We start from the raw sequence: 22,138 nt of genomic DNA, 5'->3' as shown, positions 1-22,138 counted from the left end.
TTTGCAGTCAAATATGAATAAATAAAATAAAATTTCACAAATAAAATTTTTGCAAGCAATGTAATGCATGTTGCATTAACACGTAATTACATATTTGCAGTAAAATATAAATATTTTGCTTCCAGTATAACATGAAGATATATTATTAAATAAACTAGAGAAATTCTAGAAAAAATAATATTTCACTCCTTCGAAAAAATTATTATAATTTTACCTTTCATAATAGAAATCTTTTCGAAAAAAAATAATTAAAGTTTCACGGTGTTATAAATAATACAAAATTTTTTAAAAAGAAACAAATACAGTTTAACGAATTACTTTTTTTCACACTAATTGAGCAGAAATACATAGCTCGAAGATTTTAATAAACGAAGAAAAACTTTTTGAAAATGGACGAATGAAGTTTAACAAATTATTGCTCGTGCACAATAATTGAGCAGAAATAGATTACCGAATCGAAGGGTAGTTTTTCCTTGTTGTCAGTTTTCCTTTACGCGGCATAAATCGAGTACCAATTACAGTTTTAATTGCTATCTGTTTTCAATATATTTTTCAGCGAGAAGCGTAAATTTATCGCCGGCGACCGTATCTTGGGAATAATGTTTCGCCAGCAGATCGTTTAGCTTCAATAATAATAACGAATCGCGGAATCTTGATCGCCCGTTATCGTTTGTTATTAATAAACGAGCTCGCGTGTTTGTGGCGATCGATTATTGGTTCGATATTTGCGCGGTTTCACGATTTTTGTAAGTTTTCACTGTTGAATCCTCGAAACTCGCTGATAATACGATAACTTACCACGACCTCGTGGCGAGTTAAATGCGAAACAGATTTACTGACATCACTGCTGAAAATATGTACGAGATTACACTTCCTTAATTCGACGAAGCAGAAATAAGATCTTTGTACGAACGATGCTGATCGTTGGTGGAAATTACGAAAATTGCGCCACGCGTTACATTTGTTCGCTAAATCATTCCGAACGACGCTTCTCGAATACGCGTTCTCACAGAATTTTATATATTTCTGACGATGAAAATGAAAAACATACTTTAAGAATCGAAATGAATCGCAAATTTTACAACAACATTAAGTAAAGAAAGAAAGAAACATAAAACAAGAATAAAACAATTATTACTATATATTTTATGAATATTGTTTGCAAATAACCAATAAAAATCTGATCATCTTGTTTCCAAAAATTTCTACATTTAACTTCCATACAACAAAATGAAAGGGAATTAAAATTTTAAAATAAAAATGATTCGAGTACCACAATCTCAAATACTCCATAAAATATAAAAATAAAGCAATGTTTCTGATCGAATTATAACTTAATTATTGCTATATATTTTATGAATATTGTTTGCAAATAACCAATAAAAATCTGATCGTCCCATTTCCAAAGATTTCTACATTTAACGTTCATATAACAAAATGAAAGGGAATTAATATTTTGCAATTATTAACTTATCAAGATTCCACACTAAATTACTATGATTGGAGGATCAGCGTTGAGCATTTATGGTTAATGTGCTTATTTCCAAACAATGAGGATATTATAGAGTTACTTTACCGTGTCATGAACCTTTGAGCCATCGTTTTATTGTGCTTAAAGACGCGCTGCCAACGCATGGGGTTATTTCAATAACAAAAAGTTACGTAATGGGATTTTTGATTTCATATTAAAAATGTTTCACTTCTCCTACATGAGAAATAACGTCAAAAAATGTACGTACTAAATCGTGTAGACGTTATCTAGGTTAGATTAATAACAGCATATAGCTTTATCTCGCCTTTGCACAGTAAATGTATATTTATCTCTACTCCTATGTATCATATTGTATTTAATGTTTCAGTTCGCGTATTATACACGTCTGGTACAATTAGGGCATATTGTTAATATTACTGTTATTACATCAATTGTTCCAACTGGATAAACACGAAGTGATTTGTTTGTTTAAAGAAATTACGAATCGTCTATTTCATTCAACTTATATTTATTTCAAATATAATTATTTGATTTATATTTCTTTAATATTGAATTTATATTTATTTCAAGAATTGTGTGAAAATTAAGTGATCTGTATATACTGCGTGTTTATATTTTGTTGAAAAAAATTCGTTCGAACCATGAAAATATCTGCTATGTTTAACTGTGATTGTTAAATTCAAAAACACAATTTTTCAATCGTTCGACGAAATCCAGACGCGTACCCATCAAAATCGACGAACATAAAATTCTCCACTAATCATCAGCTCTTCAATAATCATCGATATTATCTCGAGTGGACTATTTTAAACCAAGTCCACTTGACACACTATAATCTGAGCGCCTATACTACCGCAACCCACGTGACACAGTCGTAATCGTGTCTGCCTTTTAAAGAAGTTTGTTCCAAACAGTGAATCGTTATTTCATAATCTCATTATCGATACGTGTCTGTGTAACAAGAGCGTGGAACGAATCAAATTTTTCTCACATTTGTTCGACGACCCCTAATTGGAACACGCGTTTTAATTTCTATTATAGTGCTTTTTCGCCATCCGATTTACTCGTTAAAATTTATTAGTTGCTCGAAATATTTCGAGTATCAAAATAATAATTAAATTCAACATTGCACGTTTCATTTTTAGTCTCCACGCGTAATATATTTATATTAATAATAGAAATCACTAGAAAAAAATTATTTTTAAAAAATGGCTCGAGAAGAATAAAAACTGAATTACTTTGTTAATAGATGTATCATCTAATGACTTTATTTCATTTAGAAAAATTCAAAGTGGGGGGCAAAGAAAAGGTTTCGAGATTCCGAATATTTCACCACTAGAAATTATAAATAAAAATAAAAATTGTTTAGTTTTGAAAATTCAGATAATAAATTTATTAATTTAACCACAGATTCTGGCACTGAAATTCTTCTACTTTTTTCTTTTATTTCTAAACCAAACTTTGGTATTATATTCGTAGAAAAATTATTAAATTATTTTTTATTTAATGAAGGGGGATTCGAGCTTCTACAGTCTTCTCTTCTGTTACTGTATGCAGTATATTAAATACGTACATAGTGTCCTTTCATACTAAAAAATAAAAATTTTCTCTCTAAATCTACAGAAGAACCCCTAATTATTATACAGTGTGTTTCAGATTTGAATAACCAGATTAGAGATATAAATGTAGAAACGCGAAACAAATAAATTTTTTTCACCTTAAAAAGACACCATTCGGTCAACATATAGTTTACATAGGTCTCAAGTAAATTTTAAAATATTTATTCGTTATTTGCGAATATAATTTGACCAACTCTGATTTGAAAATTGCCTCTAACAATCGTTAACAAACTCGAAACAGACTCTTTGGTGGAAAATAATATCGTTCGTGCATCTTTCTCTACGTAGAACCTGTCGAACAGTTACGATCCTCATCCTCTCCATTCTTCGTCAGCCATGAAAAGGCAACGATCCACGCGCGTCTTCAACGATGTCAATTTCGTTCAACGAAGTCAGCCTAATTTTCTTATTTCAGATAGGAGGATATCTTTTCGTGACGGTTCAAGAATTGTCCCTTTTATCGCGTACATCGACCGCCTTCGTGAATTTCCAGTTATGCAATCAGTCGCCGCGGAGCAACTCGAACCTCGAACAATCCTTCCGTCGATTCTCTGGCCTCATCCTCGACCTTCTTCCTTTCCATCGGTCCTCCACGAGCAAACTATACGTCTTCTTCTTTTTTCGTGTCGTTCCTCCGTCGAACGGTCCTTTTTTCCCCACCATGGTCCACCGCCACGTCCGACCGAAGCAACCAGCGTTTAACGAGCGACTTTAACGTAGAACGGAGACACGCTAATTCGTTGGCCAGCGATTTTTACAATCTCGTTGGACGCGTATTCGTGAAAGTCCCGTGCACACGTATCCTCGCGAACCGAAAAATCGCGATGGCGGAACGCGTGAACATTTGATCCACTGGTTCCCAACCTGAGACTTCTAGAGAATTTCTAGTTACCATTTTTGATAGACAATTTCAGGACCAAAATTTTCAGGGTTTATTTGAAATACTGATCTTTGCTCGTGGAAAAAGGAGAAATATTTTCTAAATATTAAAAGTATCAATATTTTAATTATTTGCCACGATCAAAGTTTTTCTAATAGTTTTAGAGAATTTCTAACTATATTTTTTGATAGACAATTTCACGACGAAAATTTTCAGGGTTTATTTGTTCCAAACACTGACTTTTGCTCATGAAAACAGGGGAAATATTTTCTAAATATTAAAAGTATCAATATTTTAATTATTTGCCACGATCAAAGTTTTTCTAATAGTTTTAGAGAATTTCTAACTATAATTTTTGATAGACAATTTCACGACGAAAATTTTCAGGGTTTATTTATTCCAAACACTGATTTCTGCTCGTGGAAAAATGAGAAATATTTTTTAAATATTAAAAGTACCAAAATTCGAATTATTTGTTGTGACCAGAGTTTTTTTTAAACAGTTTTAGAGTATTTCTAGTAGCAATTTTTAATGGACAATTTCATGACGAAGATTTTCAGGGTTTATTTGTTTGAAACACTGATTTTTGCTCATGAAAACAGGGGAAATATTTTTCAAATATTAAAAGTATCAATATTTTAATTATTTGCTACGACCAGAATTTTTCTAATAGTTTTAGAGAATTTCTAACTATAATTTTTGATAGACAATTTCACGATGAAAATTTTCAGGGTTTATTTATTCCAAACACTGATTTCTGCTCGTGGAAAAATGAGAAATATTTTTTAAATATTAAAAGTACCAAAATTCGAATTATTTGTTGTGACCAGAGTTTTTTTTAAACAGTTTTAGAGTATTTCTAGTAGCAATTTTTAATGGACAATTTCACGACAAAGATTTTCAGGATTTATTTATTTCAAACACTGATTTTTGCTCGTGGAAAAATGAGAAATATTTTTTAAATAATAAGAGTACCAAAATTCTAATTATTTGCTACGACCAGAGTTTTCAATACTTTCTTTTAATTTTCATCTCGACGGACCTTAATTCACATCCTCAAAATGTCATAGGGCAAAAGTACCTAATGTATATAATAATAATAATGTTCCAAATATGACTACTGGTAATATCTTTTGAAATAAGCACTATAATTGATCATTTATGAACTGTATTAGTCCTGAAACGTGTGTAGGAAGAGATATTGCGATTAGAGCGTCGAATAATGATCAATTAACGAAGGGGAATAATTGTACCTACGTAAGTGATTGATACTAAATAATCTTCCGAACATAAAAGTGCAAAAAGTAATTAAATACTTTTATGAAGGTTTCACAAAGATTGCTTTATTTAAAAGGAGCCTGAGAAAATGATTAATAAATATTTATATAATAAACAAATATATTATTAATGTATGAATAATAAATTTAATATATATTCATTGGACTTATATTATTATAAATCAATTATTAATTCGATAAATCCATAATTAATTATTGGTGATCAAGCGTGAGTAGTAATAGTTAAAGAATTATACATTGATTATTAAATAAATATTTATAGATGCATTACAAGGTTTCCAATCAAAAGAAATAATTGCCATGGGAAAAATTCTTATTTAAATAACAATTTTGAATAACAAATAGAAGATAACAAACTTGTAGGTGTTGGTCATTGAATAAAAATGGACGAATTTAAAATTATTATACATCGACTACATCACAGCCGTATATTCTTCCCTTCCTGAGATCTTTCTATCTATACTTCCTGTATATTTAGACTTAGGAAATAAACAATAGGCTCTGCACGAGGAACACCAGATACTAGTGTTATTTCGTGTAAGATATACACGTTACTTTCAAACGTAAAATTTGTCACGAATATTTCGTAGAAAACCGAAGTCCCGCGCGTAACGTTCCAATATGGCGTCGATTACGGTTTCGTTTGTTTTTTAACTGTTGGTCTCGTGAGATATTTGGAATTTCAATTTGACAAAGGTGATTTATTCACTGACTCGTGTCTTCTTTAAAAGCGCGCAACGTGCAATTGACTTCACGGCGATCATCATTAATCTCGCTACTCTGTAAACCCGTTCCTCTGACTTAATACTTTCGCTATGATGCGAGTCACTCCCGTCTCGTGAAACTATTTTTCACGTTTCACGCGTCATCGAGCGCATACAGGGTGTGAATTAAACCATGGATGCAAGCTTTCAGCTGTTGAAGACATTTATAATAAGACAATAAAAGACATTTATAAATCTAAAAAAATGATTGTATTTACGATTGTACGATCGTACAAATAACAATTCGAGGCAGAACCAAACTGCTGTCTTCTACAATTAGAAATTCGCTGTCACAGATTTTCTTCGTTCTGTTGAAGATGGTTTTAGAAATTTTTAAAAGAGACTAGACTTTTTGAGAAATTGCAATGAACTGCAAATGAAACGACATAAATATGGTGTATTGAGTGACATTAACTCGTAAGTAAACTTACTGTCAAAGTAAATATACGTTTCATTCGGTGAATTTATTCGATATATCTTTCCTACAAATTCGAAGATTTAAAAATATTGATAACGTGCGAAGATATGGAATTATCAGCATCAAAAAGACAGGCGTGTCACTAAATGTAGCTTGTATGCGGACTGATTTCAGAAAGTGGAACAAGTCATATCTCTGAGAGTGAAAAAATGCCACAGAAAAAGTTTGAATGGTTTCAGAAGACTTAACTTCCCATGATCTCATTCTTCCACAACTGCAACGATGCACCAGCAAAATAGCGTTGCGTCGATGATTTAAACAGATAGAAATTTTTAAGTATTAACTACACTGAAAAGTGAATTCGCCATGAGATGTTTAACAATAAAATTTGTTTCGTGTTGGACAGTTTCTCCGTGTTGCAACATTGGACCAGCCATTTACGGGTTTGCACTCTCTCTTTCTCAAACGTAACATCAAACACGTTTCATTTCCAAATATCCTGTCAAATGTTCTTATCTTAAGCAGGATAATGAGAAGAATTTATGCACAGAAAATGTATGATTCATTTTAATACCACGCAGTTGCATCTTGCATGTGCATCGATGCAGATACGAAAAGATAAACTTTGCCAAACAATGCAAGACGCCATTAATCTTATCTATGTGTGTTTGGTTAAGGAAGATCTATAAACCAGACAACTTTGCAAAATCCACTTGTACATATTGGGAAACAAAATATAACGCGAAATTGAAACTAAAATAGAAAATAGTTATAAAATAACAATTATTTTTTGGACTGTAATTTTTCAAATTACTGATAACAATTGGAGCAAACAAACAAACTAAATATTTAATGGCGGGAAATTCATATTAGTCGTTCGTAATAATTATTTACGAAGGAAATTTATTTCAGTTCATAGTTGTATGAAAACTATCCATTTTACTCTACTTTTACCTATGATTTGTTTTACGCCATTGATATTAGTAATTTGAACAAAAGTTGCACCATGGACCATGATAAAACGGAAACCACAACGTAAAACAAAAAATTCGATTCGATGCAGTCTAAAAAATATGTCCGCCATCGATAACGGTTATGAGTGACTGAAAATAAATTTTCGTCGACGGTACCGACTATGAGCGACCAAGAAAAATTGCAGTCGTAAATAATGATTAATATGTAACCAAAATGTTGAGTCACATCATTGTTTTGATAAATTAGTTTCAGACTTTACAATCATTATTACCAGTTAACGAACAACATTTCTTCACACAAATTTTTGGGTTATTATACTTGGTCCTTGATGGATACTAAAAATTTTATAAATCGTAACAATTTAAAATTTAATCAATTTATTATATAAAACATCAGTTTCAAAGAGGATAATAATTTAATCTTGGGTCTTCATGAAAAAATTATTTGTCATGTTTGACAAGGTATGTTTGAATATAACGTACAGGGTGTTCGGCCACCCCTGGGAAAAATTCTAATGGGGGGTTCTAGAGGCCAAAATAAGACGAAAATCAAGAATACCAATTTGTTGATTGAAGCTTCTTTAAACAGTTATTAACATTTAAAGTTCCGACCGTACTAAATTTTTTTCTCGAAAATGCGCAAGATTTCGGGGGTATGTCTATTCACCAAAAATGATTGTAATTGACCCCTGCAACTAAAAATAATTTTTCCAAAACGATTTGAAATTCTTTTTTTCCGTCGAAAAATTTCACACCTTCTCGAATTTTTTTTTAGAAAGTGGGTAGGATTTCAGGGGCATGTATATTCACCAAAAATGATTGTAATTGACCCCCGCAACCAAAACTAATTTTTCCAGAACGATTTCAAATTTTTTTTTTTCGTCGAAAAATTTAGGCAGCTCCCCCCCTGTCGATTTTTCTTAAAAATTCCTTTTACATTTTTAGTAATTTTATTTGATGCCCTATAGAAATGTTGTCTAATACTTTTTTGTAGGTACTCATGAGCTTTACTTCAGAAAAAAGTTTCATTGAAATATATTCACTATTGTAGGAGTTATGGCTGTTTAAAAATTGGACCATTTTTATGGGGTTTTTCTCATTTTGCAAGGTCAAGGACCAACTTTTCGAATATTTTTGCGATTTGTACATATTCTCCACCAAAATACGCGTAGTTTGCTTTTTCAAACATTGAAATCGTCCAATCCGTTCAGAAGTTATGACGTTTTAAAGATTCGCATGAAAATTCGGGCAGACATTTCTGGTCAGAAATTATATTTTCGGTAAGGAATTTTTTTCTCGAAACTGAGTAGGATTTCGGGGATATGTCTGTTGACCAAAAATGCTTGTAATTGACCCCCGCAACCGAAAATAATTTTTTCAGAACGATATGAAATTTTTTTTTTCGTCGAAAAATTTAGGCAGCTTACCCCTGTCGATTTTTCTTAAAAATTCGTTTTTGATTTTTATTAATTTTGTTTGACGCCCTACAGAAAAGTTGTCTAATACTTTTTTGTAGGTACCCATGAGCTGTACTTCAGAAAAAAGTTTCATTGAAATATATTCACAATTAAGGAGTTATGGCTGTTTGAAAATTGGACCATTTTTATGGGGTTTTTCTCATTTTGCAGGGTCAAGGACCAACTTTTCGAATATTTTTGCAATTTGTACATATTCTCCACCAAAATACGCGTAGTTTGCTTTTTCAAACATTGAAATCGTCCAATCCGTTCAGAAGTTATGACGTTTTAAAGATTCGCATGAAAATTCGGGCAGACATTTCTGGTCAGAAATTATATTTTCGGTAAGGAATTTTTTTCTCGAAACTGAGTAGGATTTCGGGGGTATGTCTGTTGACCAAAAATGCTTGCAATTGACCCCTGCAACTAAAAATAATTTTTCCAAGACGATTCGACAGTCTTTTTTTTCACCCAAAACTTTCAGCACCTATTCGAATTTTTTTCTCGAAAGTGGATAGGATTTCAGAAGTATGTGTATTCACCAAAAATGATTGTAATTGACCCCCGCAATCGAAAATAATTTTTCCAGAACGATTTGAAATTTTTGAATTTAGTTATTAATAACTTTTTAACGAAGCCTCCATCAACAAATTGATATTCTTTATTTTCGTCTTATTTTGGCCTCTAGAATCCTCTATTACAGTTTTTCCCAGGTGTGGCCGAACACCCTGTATAATAAAAAGTAGTAAATTTCAAAGATAATAATTTAATACTTCTTGGATCTTCATGAAGAAATTAATTTTCCTGTTTAACAAGGAGTGTTTGAATGGAATATATAATAAGTAATACATCAATTTTAAAGAGGAAATTATTTGTTCTGTTTGACAAGGTATGTTTGAATAGGTACTTTGAAAAGTAAACGTGAGTTTCAAAGAGGATAATAATTTAATACTTCTTAAATCTCCATGAAGAAATTATTTGTTCTGTTTGACAAGATGTGTTTGAATATAACATATAAAAAATAGTAAATTTCATAGATAATAATTTAATACCTCTTGGATCTCCATGAAGAAATTATTTTTCCTGTTTGACAAGTTTGAATAGAATACACAGAAAACAAACATCAGTTTTAACGATAATAATTTACTACTTAAGGTGTTTCTATAAAAATATGATTTTTCCTGTTTGACGAAGTACGTTTGGGTACGATATATAAAAAGTAAACAAGGTACAGAAAAAGAGATCGTATTATGCATCCAGAGGACAGGTGGTGGACGCGTTAGAAAGCTAATAACGGCGATTAAAGTTGCCAGACGACGGTAATCAAGCCGAAGTCAATTCCAAACTATTTTCAATAGTGACTAAGCTGGCTCGCGTGCTCGTACGCACTGTACTTACACGCGTATGCATGTACGTGGTGTAATAAAATTACAGTGCACGCGGTTACGATGCCGTAGGCGGACTGGTCGCTAACAGACGACTGCCCTATTTCGGATTTAACACCTTTCCGTTGTTCGCGACGACAAATCTGCTGGGACTCGCGGCCCTGTTATTGCGTCGACAATTGATCCTTGCGTTATCGATGTCCTCGGCGTGCACGACACGAAAATAAGCTCGCCGAGGGAGAAGAATGACGACGAACGCGATCATGACACGGCTTACGCGCACAGCCTTCCCGATCATTCGTCAAAATAACCCAGAACAATTCTGTTTTTCTTTATTATTTTTGCTACAACTACTGCAATTCGTAGAAACTACATCTGAATATTGGAAGTGAATTTTTTGGATTAACGCATTAAAATTAAAAATTGTTAATATCGTGTTACCTTGTGTGTTAAATTTATAATAGATTTCATAATTAATATCAGTGTGTATATCCAAAGTTATACCCGTTCGGATCCAATGGGTGCAATTCGATTTCTTATGTTTTATAATTTTAAGTATAACTGGAATAGCGAAGACATCTTTGTTAAACGTTGTAAGATGATCGTAAAGAAGAACTCAGAAATTGAAATTGAGTCTCAAGGATTTCACACATCGAGGATTAATGTGGAACAAGTTAGTTTGAGTTCGAATAAGTAAGTTGATCAAAGTTGTAGCAAGTTGGTTTGAGTACGAATAAGTAAGTTGATCAAAGTTGCAGCAAGTTGGTTTGAGTGCGAATAAGTAAGTTGATTAAAGTTGTAGCAAGTTGGTTTGAGTATGAATAAGTAAGTTGATTAAAGTTGTAGAAACTTGGTTTGAGTATGAATAAGTTGATCAAAGTTGTAGCAAGTTGATTGAGTACGAATAAGTAAGTTGATTAAAGTTGTAGAAACTTGGTTTGAGTATGAATAAGTTGATCAAAGTTGTAGCAAATTGATTTGAGTTTGAATAAGTAGGTTAATAAAAAAGAAATTAAAATTGAGTCTCAAGGATTCCATATGTCGAGGGTTAATATGAAGCGAGTTGCAGCAAGTTGGCTTGTATTTGAGTAATTGGAGTAATAGCTGACATTGCTTTCCACGACTGCCTCAAGGATTCTGTGCTGACTTTGTGAAAAGTCACTTGTGCATTTTGTAACTAACATTTATGTACTAAAGATTACAGACTAAATTAACGAGTGTTGAATTTCATGTCAGTAGAAACCTATTCAACGAATTAAATAAGATCCCCCAGCTTCGATTTAAAGTTGGTCCTTGTCATTCTTTGATAGTCTTGTATTTTTTAAACAGTATAAACAGACACTCGCTAGATAGAGTGTGGGTCTAGGCGATAATCTAATTGCCTCGTCCCATCTCTGACACATTCTGTCACTCAGAGGCTACAACATCAAGGACTTTATTAATCTTGCAGAGATGAAAATCTCTACATATACAGATTTGCTCCGATACAACCAATCCGGAGTTAATTAATTAAACATCTATTTTTTAATTCAATACACAACTGAAGAGCAATCTAATTTACTCTCTGACTCAAATTTTAATCAAATTTCAACGGGTACCTAAGTAGACTTCTCGCGTTTCACTTTTCTTATCACAAATAAGTTTTGATCATTAAAACTCAATGAAATTCCTTAAACACATTCCTCCAGATCATGATACAATGTACAACTAAAGAATAATGTAAGTTACATTTAATCGGTCATTTCTGCCAAGCCTGTTTCAACAGCTAAATAGATCTTTATTTCATCTATCTTATTCTAACATCATAATAGAGCAACTCCAAATTAATAGCTAAAATAATAACAACGACTTGCTGAATCTCATCATTTACTTTTTAATTCCCTTTCAATGTTTGTTTTCCTAAGATTACCGTGTAAATAGGTGCAATAAATTTTATGTTATTATTATTATTTATTTTCTAACATTAATTTTCTGAGTTAAATTTATTATTCATTTTCTAAAATCTCAGAACAACAAATCAAATAATTTCTAGCAAAACACATCAAAATTCTAAATTTAAAAATGTTCTAAAATATTGGTGCAATAAAGACGTATAATTATTATTATTAATTTTTTTAAATTAAGGTGCAATAAAGATTTGTAGTAATCTCCTACAATTTTCTAAAACCTAGGTACAAAAAAGTGGTATTCAAAAAAAAAGTTTTCTACAATCAAGGTACAATAAAAACGTGTAATTATTATTATTGATTTTGTAAAATCTCAGAACCACGAATCGAATAATTTCTAGCAAAACATAACAAGATTCTAAGTTCTCGAATGTTCTAAAATCTTGGTGCAATAAAGACTTATTATTGTTATTATTAATTTTCTAAAATTTTCTAAAATCTAGATGTAATAGAGACGCACTATTATTATTATTGATTTTGTAAAATCTCGAAACCACGAATCGAATAATTTCTAGCAAAACACAACAAGATTCTAAATTCTCGAATGTTCTACAATCTTGGTGCAATAAAGACGTATTAATATTATTATTAATTTCTTAAAATTAAGGTACAATTAAAATTTTTATTAATTTTCTAAACTGTAGGTGCAAAAAATACGTATTATTATTATTAATTTTCTAAAATTTTCTAAAATCTAAATATAATAGAGACGCACTATTATTATTATTGATTTTGTAAGATCTCAGAACCACGAATCGAATAATTTCTAGCAAAACACAGCAAGATTCTAAATTCTCGAATGTTCTACAATCTTGGGGCAATAAATACGTATTAATATTATTATTAATTTCTTAAAATCAAGATGCAATTAAAATTTTTATTAATCCTCTAAAATTTTCTAAACTCCAAGTGCAATAAAGGCGTACTATTATTATTAATTTTCTAAAATCAAGGTACAATTAAAACGTGTAATTATTATTATTGATTTTGTAAAATCTCAGAACCATGAATCGAATAATTTCTAGCAAAACACAGCAAGATTCTAAATTCTCGAATGTTCTAATATCTTGGTGCAATAAAGCCTTATTATTATCATTATTAATTTTCTAAAATTTTCTAAAATCTAGATGAGATAGAGACGCACTATTATTATTATTGATTTTGTAAAATCTCAGAACCATGAATCGAATAATTTCTAGCAAAACACAGCAAGATTCTAAATTCTCGAATATTCTAAAATCTTGATGGAATAAAGACATATTATTATTAATTATTTAAAAAGTACAAGATACAATTAAGATTTTTATTAATTTTCTAAAATCTAGATTCAAGAAAGACGTATTCTTATTATTCACTTTTTAAAATCTAGATGCAAGAAAGGCGCATTATTATTATTCATGTACTAAAATCTCCGAACAATGAATCGAATAATTTCTATCGAAGTGTATCAAGATCGTAGATTCTGGATCATCGAAAACGATGGCAATCGTACAGCTTTCAACGAGCAGATATAACGACGTTCCCGATGATCTAATCGCGCGAACGATCGACATCCTCGCGAGACGCGCGAGTTACGCCTAGCCAAGAAGTCTCTGTCGGCCTTCGACGGATCTTTGTCGCCCTCGCGATTCCACCGACTCTTTCAAGTATGCGAAAGGGGAAGGCAGAGAACCGCACGCGCCGCGGAATCACACGACCCGCCGCGATCGAAACGCGATCCTCTCGATCCCAGCCAGCTTTTTAGCTCGTCGCTGGTGCACCGTCGATGCACGTGCATTCCGTGCACGGATGCACTCGCGCGAATCGATGAATGAACCTAGATCCTCGCGTGTCGTGGATGGTTTCACGATAAACGGGGTGCCAGCATCGGACACGTTAGCGTTAACGCGATCTTTAACTATGTGTATCCAATCCGATACGCATACTATCGCAGGAAGTATCATTTTCTTCGTCGCACACATTTCCCACTATCGTACGCGTACGGATCATTAACACTGCATTGATTTCACGTTATACGAAACTCTTCGAAATCTTGAAGGTTTTTATTTTTAACCACTTGCCATACAATGACGTGTCTGACTCGTCGCAAGTTCTCGATGTCAAGTTTCACGATTATGTGACCACTCGTCATCTTGTAAATTAAAATCAACGTGTTTTTACACTCACGAGGTGTTCGTAAAACAAATCTATTTCTTTCGTGACCATTCGATGTACGAAGAAATTTAAACAAAATTAAATAGTATAGGTTTGAAAAATTATTTGGAAGTAAATCGTTAGGGGTTGAAACAATTGTCGAGAAATTTTTGTAAAAATCTGAAGATAAAATCGTTTTTACGTACCCCACTGACAATCCCGGCCAGGAACGCTGCGGATGCGACGAATCTGAAAGAAGAAAGACGAAATAGAATTTTCAAAATAAACGGGGGGAAGGGGGTAAATTTTTCTCGCGACCCTGAGACTTGAAAATTGAAAATTATTTGTTGAATAAATCGTCATCGAAAACGACCTTGTCGATACTCTGTTTATCGTGAAATATTTGCAATAAATATTAGTATAATGGTAGTTATCTTTGATAGTAAATTCGAGACATAGTTTACTAGATCAAGATTATCTAAACGGAACACAGATAGTTTTATTTTTGCAACCTATTTTGCTCGACACTTTTATTACTTTTTTTAACACTTTTATTACACATATTTTTATCGAAGTTCTTTCAATTTAAATTGCTAACAAATAATATTCACGAGTTCCATGACTTTAAGTATGGAATTTTATGAATAAAATCCCAAAAAACTGTTTTTTAGTCACTTTTCTCAACTCCGATTCGAAACACTTTTCACGACGAAGAAGGAAGCAAGTTGGAAGGCTCGAGTTCTTTGTTTTGCGCTCCGAAAAGCACAAAAATACCGATCAGATTGTCACAGAGATCTCGTTTTCCACTGTACACTGAAACGTTCGTCTTGGAAGGTACGAATACGAAGAAAAAAGCGATCGAACGAAGAAAATTGTACCGTCTGAGAACGTCGCGGTAGAAGAGTTCTTTACTTCGCGTTCCGAAAAGCACAAAAATCAGATCGCCATAGATCTTGTTTTTCACTGTACACTGAAACGTTCGTCTAGCAACTTGTAAGGTACGAGTACGAAGAAAAAAGCGACCCGAACGTCGTCGGCAGGAAAACATTCCGTAAACACACACGCGTCCTTGAAGTCTGCTCGCCATAGCGTCCCCGGGGGGGTTGAAAGTGCCCCCTCCGTGATAGAAACACTTGTGGCGCGTGCACCGAGGGAGAACACATAGAGGAAGCGGAGAGACCGAAAAAGAGAAACCGAGCACAGAAGGATTGAAGAAAAGGACTTCTGGGGGGTTAAATCCCGACTTCCGGTGTTTTGAAGAAAAGACGGTACTATGGCACGTGTCTGTAGGCAATATAGAGATCGTTGACGTAACGCGACAGGTTGACGAACCATCGGCCAGCGAGGACGATGGAAGAAAGAAGAAAAAAAAGCAGAAGAAGAGTAAGAAAAGATGAATGTTGTGAACTCACCGCAATCCCAACCGGGTCATTTCGACCTCCCTATTCCGCGACGGGTCTAGGGAGCCGAGGATCACAGGCTAACGCGAGCACCGCGCGGACAGGCAGTCAGAAAATATCGCGGGGAACCCGGCACCGAGTAGACGTGGTGTGTGGACCGTCCCATCCAGGGAGGGCTCTGAATGAACGTCGGGTGGAGGGAAGGAAGGTGGAGGCGGCGGCCGCCGAGCCACGCCAGCTAGAATTCCTCCGCCGAAAGGATCGGGAGAGAGGCTTCACTGGGTTCCGCGAGAGCCGCTTCTCGTGTGCTCTCACACTGTTCGTCCTGCCTCCCCCGCTGGTTGCCAGTCTCGCGGTCAGAGAATCGAACTCTCCAGGCTGCCTCCGCCAACTGCGGGACCAGAAGATACCAGGCGGCCAGGGCGCGACAAGGAAGGACAGAGGGAGAAGCCGAAACCGAGAGGAAGGGTGGAAAGAAGAGTATCTCCGTAAGGCTGGAGAGGGGAAGAAGTAAGAAGAGAAGAAGTAGACGAGGAAGAGCAGAATAGGAGGTAGGGAGGGAGGAGGAGAGGAACCTCTGACGGTGACCGGGTCGAGGCGAGCTCGGTCGCGCGTCGCACGAGGACTGTTGCGCGGCCTCAGCCGATGTCGATCGCGCCGTAGGTCTCCGTGCTCGGGCGAAACGAGCGAAACCGGCGAGGCAGAAAACGAGAGGGGAGCATCTGTACCGCACGACGCGCAAGGATACAGCCTCTCGCGAAGAGGAGAAGAGAGAAGTGTGCGCCTCCTCCGCCGCCGACTTAGGCCTGTCTGCTGGCTGCGTGCTAGCGCCGACTGATCGGTAGGACGGGCCAAACGGGCCGTCTGTCTGGCCCTTCGACACGCGCTGCGTCGACAGGCTGGCCGACCAGCATCGTTTTTAACCGGACAACCGGGATTCGACCGTATTCACCTTGCATCGGTCGCGACTGTTTTAAGGGCTGCCCGGGCGACGCGATCAGCCAAGACACCGCAGGTAAACGGGGGACACGACGACAACGAAACCAGCTGGCGGAGAGGAGGAAGAGGAGCACCCGCCGAGCACAATGCGGCCTAGGGCCGCGGCTACCTCCGACAACGCAGCCTCCTGCAGGCTACGTCCGATCCCGGTTCTCACCTGTGTCCTTGCCCTACTGGTCGTCACGTGGATACCGGTCACCGACGCTGTGGTGAGTGACTCCTTTGCAATATCGCGGTACCGTTCGTTCGCGAACCACAGATATTCCGAGTTCTTAACGATCTTAGGCGCAATCTTGAACCGTAGACCGGTCTTAACGGGAGTGTTACATCCTCTATTTTCGCGTTCGCTGTCACCCGTGTGCTTCCGCGACTCGGGATGACAGTTTCACGTCGCGACTCGAGACGTCGAACCGATCGGAGTGTCGTTACATCGGATGTGCTATTTCGTTTCGTTCCACGTCGATCCACTTTCGATCGCGGGGTTACGTAACCACCTGCGACACGAGAGAAAGGGTACCAAACGGGAGAGAAAAGTATCGCGAATTAATACGTTCACTGATAGATTAGATTGAAATTTTGATTTTAAACCCAGACCTAAGCTACATAACCTAAAATTTGTTTGAGAGAACAAACTATCCTTCGAAGTTACATTCACTGCTAGATCAAAATCCTACAATATTGAGCAAGATTAAAATTTTGATTTTAGACATAACCTACAATTTGTTTAGGAGAGCGAAGTATCCCTCGAAGTTACATTCACATATATTATAATTTTAAAAGTTATTATAAGGTTTTATAGTATTATAATTATATTAATAAATCAAACAATTAATTTTTAACCATTCTAAACCACATAACCTAAAATTTATTTGAAAGAGCAAAGTATCCCTCGAAGTTACATTCACTGTCAGACCAAAACCGTATAATATTCTACAAGATTAAAATTTTGATTTTGGACTATTACAAACAATAATCTAAAATTAGTTTCCCCCTTTTTGTAACTTTGTTAAAGTTCGCAAATCCTATCCCAAACTTATTCCCCTTAACGTCTCAAGTTGAGAATTCATTTTTCTAGTTTCATAGCTATGAATTCTATCGCCTATACATGGGCGACAAAATGTTAAATGCGACCGATTAAAGTCGACGCGCGTAGAATTTGTACGAGTGTTGGCTCAGCGTTCGCGGGTCTGTCGGCGAGACCGCGTTATCGCGTCGCTTGGAATAATTGGACGAATCCGTGGTTTCTTTTGAAACTCGAGACCTAGAAATCGATCATTGGACGAGAGACGGACGTGGGGTACGTTCTATGAACGTAGGTGAGGACAATTTACCGAAAGACGACGTAATGAGGCGCGCATCTGGAGCGACGTAACAACGTAGCGCTTTTAGGAGCGTAATGCGAACGGCAATTCGCGGCTCGTGCCCACACGACAATCGCGTGGGAACGCTGCTCGCGAGTAGTGATGGGATCGATCCTCGATACGAATCGATACCAGCTTTACAATTTTAGAATCGATACCTCGTTCGTTCTTGCGCAAATCTAACGATCGATGAAAATATCGATACTTTTCGAAGATGTTAACCCTTTGCAGTGATATACACAATACCATGCACAAATCAACATTTCATTGGTGGTAACGCAAATTAAATTTACGATATATATGAATGCAATTTAAATTATAGACGTTTATAAACTCCTGTGCAAAAGAGGGTATTTAGAATTTAATTTACGAAATATATGAATAAAATTTAAATTATAGACGTTTATAAACTCCTGTGTAAAAGAGGGTATTTAGAATTTAATTTACGAAATATATGAATAAAATTTAAATTATAGACGTTTATAAACTCCTGTGCAAAAGAGGGTATTTAAAATTTTTGGAATTTAATTTACGAAATGCATGAATAAAATTTAAATATTTATAATTTTTATAAATTTGTATTATTATGTCACTGTTTTGAATACTTTGGTATCGAATTGATTCGTTACGATCGATTGTATTGGGGTGTCGATCCCATTACTAGTTGCTCGTGATCTACGATCAATGCCTCCGATCGTGTCGCTAATAAATTCTCCACGCTGGCCATTCGAAATGTCTCATTTACACCTGGCAGGACATAATTTTTGACGTCACTGGCTCGCCACGACTCGCGACAATTTTATACGATTGTGAATGTCTAACCGTCTGATTTCGAATCAACTCCTTCTAATTAAAGTATAATATCGGTACGCCCCAGAGAATATTGCACATTTTACTGATTCCGTGTTTAAACCAAATCAAAATAGAGTCTATATATTCGTTGCACATTGTTGGAAAACTAGAATATTATTTATTTTTGTATTTTATTGTAAACATAGAACGTTTTCTCATTTGTTACGCACTGTATAAAAATTTTTACAAAACAGCAGCATTGTTATTCTTCGAATGGAGGATGACTCGAATCAAATAAACGAAATTATTCTTGTTTTTTCGATAAAAAAAAGTATTTGATTTAATTAAAGCTACTAAATTTGCTATTAAGACAGTCACCAGCAAAGATTATTCCTTCCATTTTGATTTGATTTATTTTTAAAATGAATTTCGAAGAAACAAAAGCATAATTCTATAATAAAAAATTATAATACACCCGGTTTGCAGTTTAACCTTTGCTACGTCCGATTACATATCACTTTTCCCGAGTAATGGCGCTGTATCTGTGGGGGAGGTGATTCTACAATCATGACTTCATCAAATGTCCTTAGCCATTGCATCCACAGTATGGTTGCAAACGAATACAATTGTTCTTAGAAATTAATTATCAGAAGAAGATTAACATTTAGAAATTTTCTGAGGTACTCTAATATTATATTAAAAATAAGAAATATATCGAATTTGCCACTTAAACTTAACATTAATACTGCAGAGTTTAATTAATATTTTAAAATATATAAAAATAATTTATTTTCGTTCAAATTTTTTTATAACGTATGATAGTAAATAATTTTCGAGTATCTCAATTTTTATGTATCAATCTGCTTCCGATTTTGACAATAATTGTAAAACTCTTTGAGAATCCAATGATGAACGGTTGTTTTAAATATTACCTTTTGGCCTCAAACGGAGTCGAGGATATTTAAATTTCATTGAGCTGCGTTCAATGAGTGAACTCAATGGTGTTCATTATAGTTAATGCGTAAACGCGCTTGAATATGGGTCGTATTATCTTTCGCGTGTGCGGATTCGTTACGAGCTATTTGCCGAGAAGTTGCTTTATTAACGCTTTCACGAAATCGCTGCCAGAATCCAAGAAAGTCTTTCAGATTTCTTCGTCTTCAGTACACTTGGAAAATTCGGGTTTCCTTTCGCATCTGTAAATAATTTTATTCAGAATTTTAAATTATTTCAATTAACGTTACGTCAAAGTGATCGCTACGATCGTAAACAAATATCGATAAACAAACCTAACGATGATAATATCAAATTATTTTTATTTTCAATGACTGACTATTAAATAACTATATAGTTCCTGGTTCTCAATTCCCGAAAAACAAATATTCGTAATCGAATTTCCTAACAGTATAATGTAAAATTTTAATGACTATTAAATAATTATAGACAATAATAATTCCTGGATTTTCATTTCCAAAAAATTTTGGCCACTGTTTATTGAATATTCTGAAGAAGAAACTAGTTCTTGGTAGTTTTTTTATTGATGTGGATCGATTCGAACGATATCAAAGAGAATGTTTTAGAAAAACTAGATGTGTCGGTGTTTGGAAAAACACTGGAAAGCGCGTGTGTACACTGGCCACGCAACCACCTCCCCCGCCTCGAGCAAATTTCACGTGTGGCTCACGCGTGATGTCACAAACCGTTAAAAGCGTTTATCTTGCGAGCAGAGGTTATGAATAATGTATAACAAAGTATTTTTGCAATTAGTCGGAAATTTACGCAACAATGTAACCCGTTGCGTAATCAATTCGCATCTCTGTGCCGATAAATATTCGCAAATGTTTTTTTGTTTCACGTTTCTCGCATATCTGGTTTCCTGAATGCACAACTTCCGAGGTTACATCGATGCAAATATACGTTTCGTACGCCAATATCTTCCAAACTTTTCACAAATACGCGGAACGAAGTTTTCTGTTACTCGTGCTACCAATTTTGTAAGATTAGAATTTTATAAAACAATATTTATAATTTACTTTTTAATATTTTAAGTATTTAAACACACTATTTTTCATGTAAGCACATGGTAAAAATATTTGGAGAATATTTATTTCGCGTAATGAATAATAAATATAATATAAATAGCAGAATGAAGTTTTTTATCACTTCGAATTTTATAGAATTAGCCAGGGATTTGTGAAAGAAATTCATAATTTATTTTTTAATATTGCAAGTATTTAAACACACAATTTTTCATGTAAGCACATGGTAAAACCATTTAGACAATATTTATTATGCTTAATGAATAATAAATATAATACAGATAGCAGAATGAAGTTTTCTATTACTTCGAATTTTGTAGAATTAGCCAGGGATTTGTGAAACAGATTTATAATTTACTTTTTAATATTTTGAGTATTCAAACACATTAATTATTTTTTATATGAGGACATACTGAAATTATTTAGAGAACAATGTACAATGAATAGTAAATATATTTTCTTAAGATTTCATAAATCCCATTGCCATTTTCTGTCTTTGAAAGCAAACGAAAGAAGAACTGAATTGAATGCAAATATCAAATACATGATTCTTCTTCCTATTTGTAAGTTTATGTTAACGATGAGACGAGTAGTTGATTACAAGAGCAAGAACGTTGTATTTAATTCCACGTAATTTGTTTCATTTTGCATTTTTCACAGTTCGATTAGATCTTTGAGATATCAATATATCACATGATAATGTTAAAATTGTTTATTAGCTTTTTGTCTTACGGTTTTCCCTTGTTAATCTCCATATTTTTTTCTATTGCATAACGTTAAGAATTTATAGTCGAAATATTCAATTTTTCTCGAAAAGTTTATATATTGCATATTCCGATAATCAACAACTTCCCTCATTATGAATATAAATCTTCGTATTTTCGTTTTGAATAGAACGAATTTTGCAATTTACTTAATTGTTCTGTTAATACAAAATTTAAAAAGCAATTACGTTTGAACGACACCCAGAAATTCCCAAAAATTGCTCGCTGGAACTAAAATATTCTTAGCAGTACGAGATAGTATCAAAATAAATCTATTGTTTGCAGTTTTTAAGTTTCAAAAATATAAGAATTAGCTATCTATTTTCAGCTATTCAATTTATCTAATTTGACAAATATCACGTGTTTCAGTTCGTAATCTGGAGCTCGATAAAATTTGCTACTAAAATAAATATTATT

At 34.3% G+C, this 22,138-nt stretch overlaps 2 protein-coding genes across 3 annotated transcripts in view; one reads left to right on the top strand and one right to left on the bottom strand.

The window, feature by feature from the left end:
• Col4a1 (Collagen type IV alpha 1) overlaps positions 1-16,152 on the bottom strand; it is a 41,280-nt gene extending 25,128 nt beyond the window's left edge. For both annotated transcript variants that reach the window (XM_076772016.1, XM_076772023.1), the window contains exons 1-2: positions 15,779-16,152; positions 14,573-14,615 (exon numbers count right to left, since the gene is read on the bottom strand). In XM_076772016.1, the coding sequence (XP_076628131.1) occupies positions 14,573-14,615; positions 15,779-15,798 (63 nt within the window). In that variant the 5' untranslated portion in view covers positions 15,799-16,152. The remainder of the gene's footprint in view (positions 1-14,572; positions 14,616-15,778) is intronic.
• Positions 16,153-16,401: 249 nt separating this feature from the next.
• The window catches only part of LOC143345165 (uncharacterized), a 96,213-nt gene continuing 90,476 nt past the window's right edge, over positions 16,402-22,138 (top strand). Inside the window, exon 1 of the mRNA XM_076772037.1 lies at positions 16,402-16,974. Within this exon, the coding sequence (XP_076628152.1) occupies positions 16,852-16,974 (123 nt within the window). The 5' untranslated portion in view covers positions 16,402-16,851. The remainder of the gene's footprint in view (positions 16,975-22,138) is intronic.

This window comes from Colletes latitarsis, chromosome 1, assembly GCF_051014445.1.
Source record: "Colletes latitarsis isolate SP2378_abdomen chromosome 1, iyColLati1, whole genome shotgun sequence".
NCBI lineage: Eukaryota > Metazoa > Arthropoda > Insecta > Hymenoptera > Colletidae > Colletes > Colletes latitarsis.
This window is presented reverse-complemented; position numbering and strand designations above follow the sequence as displayed.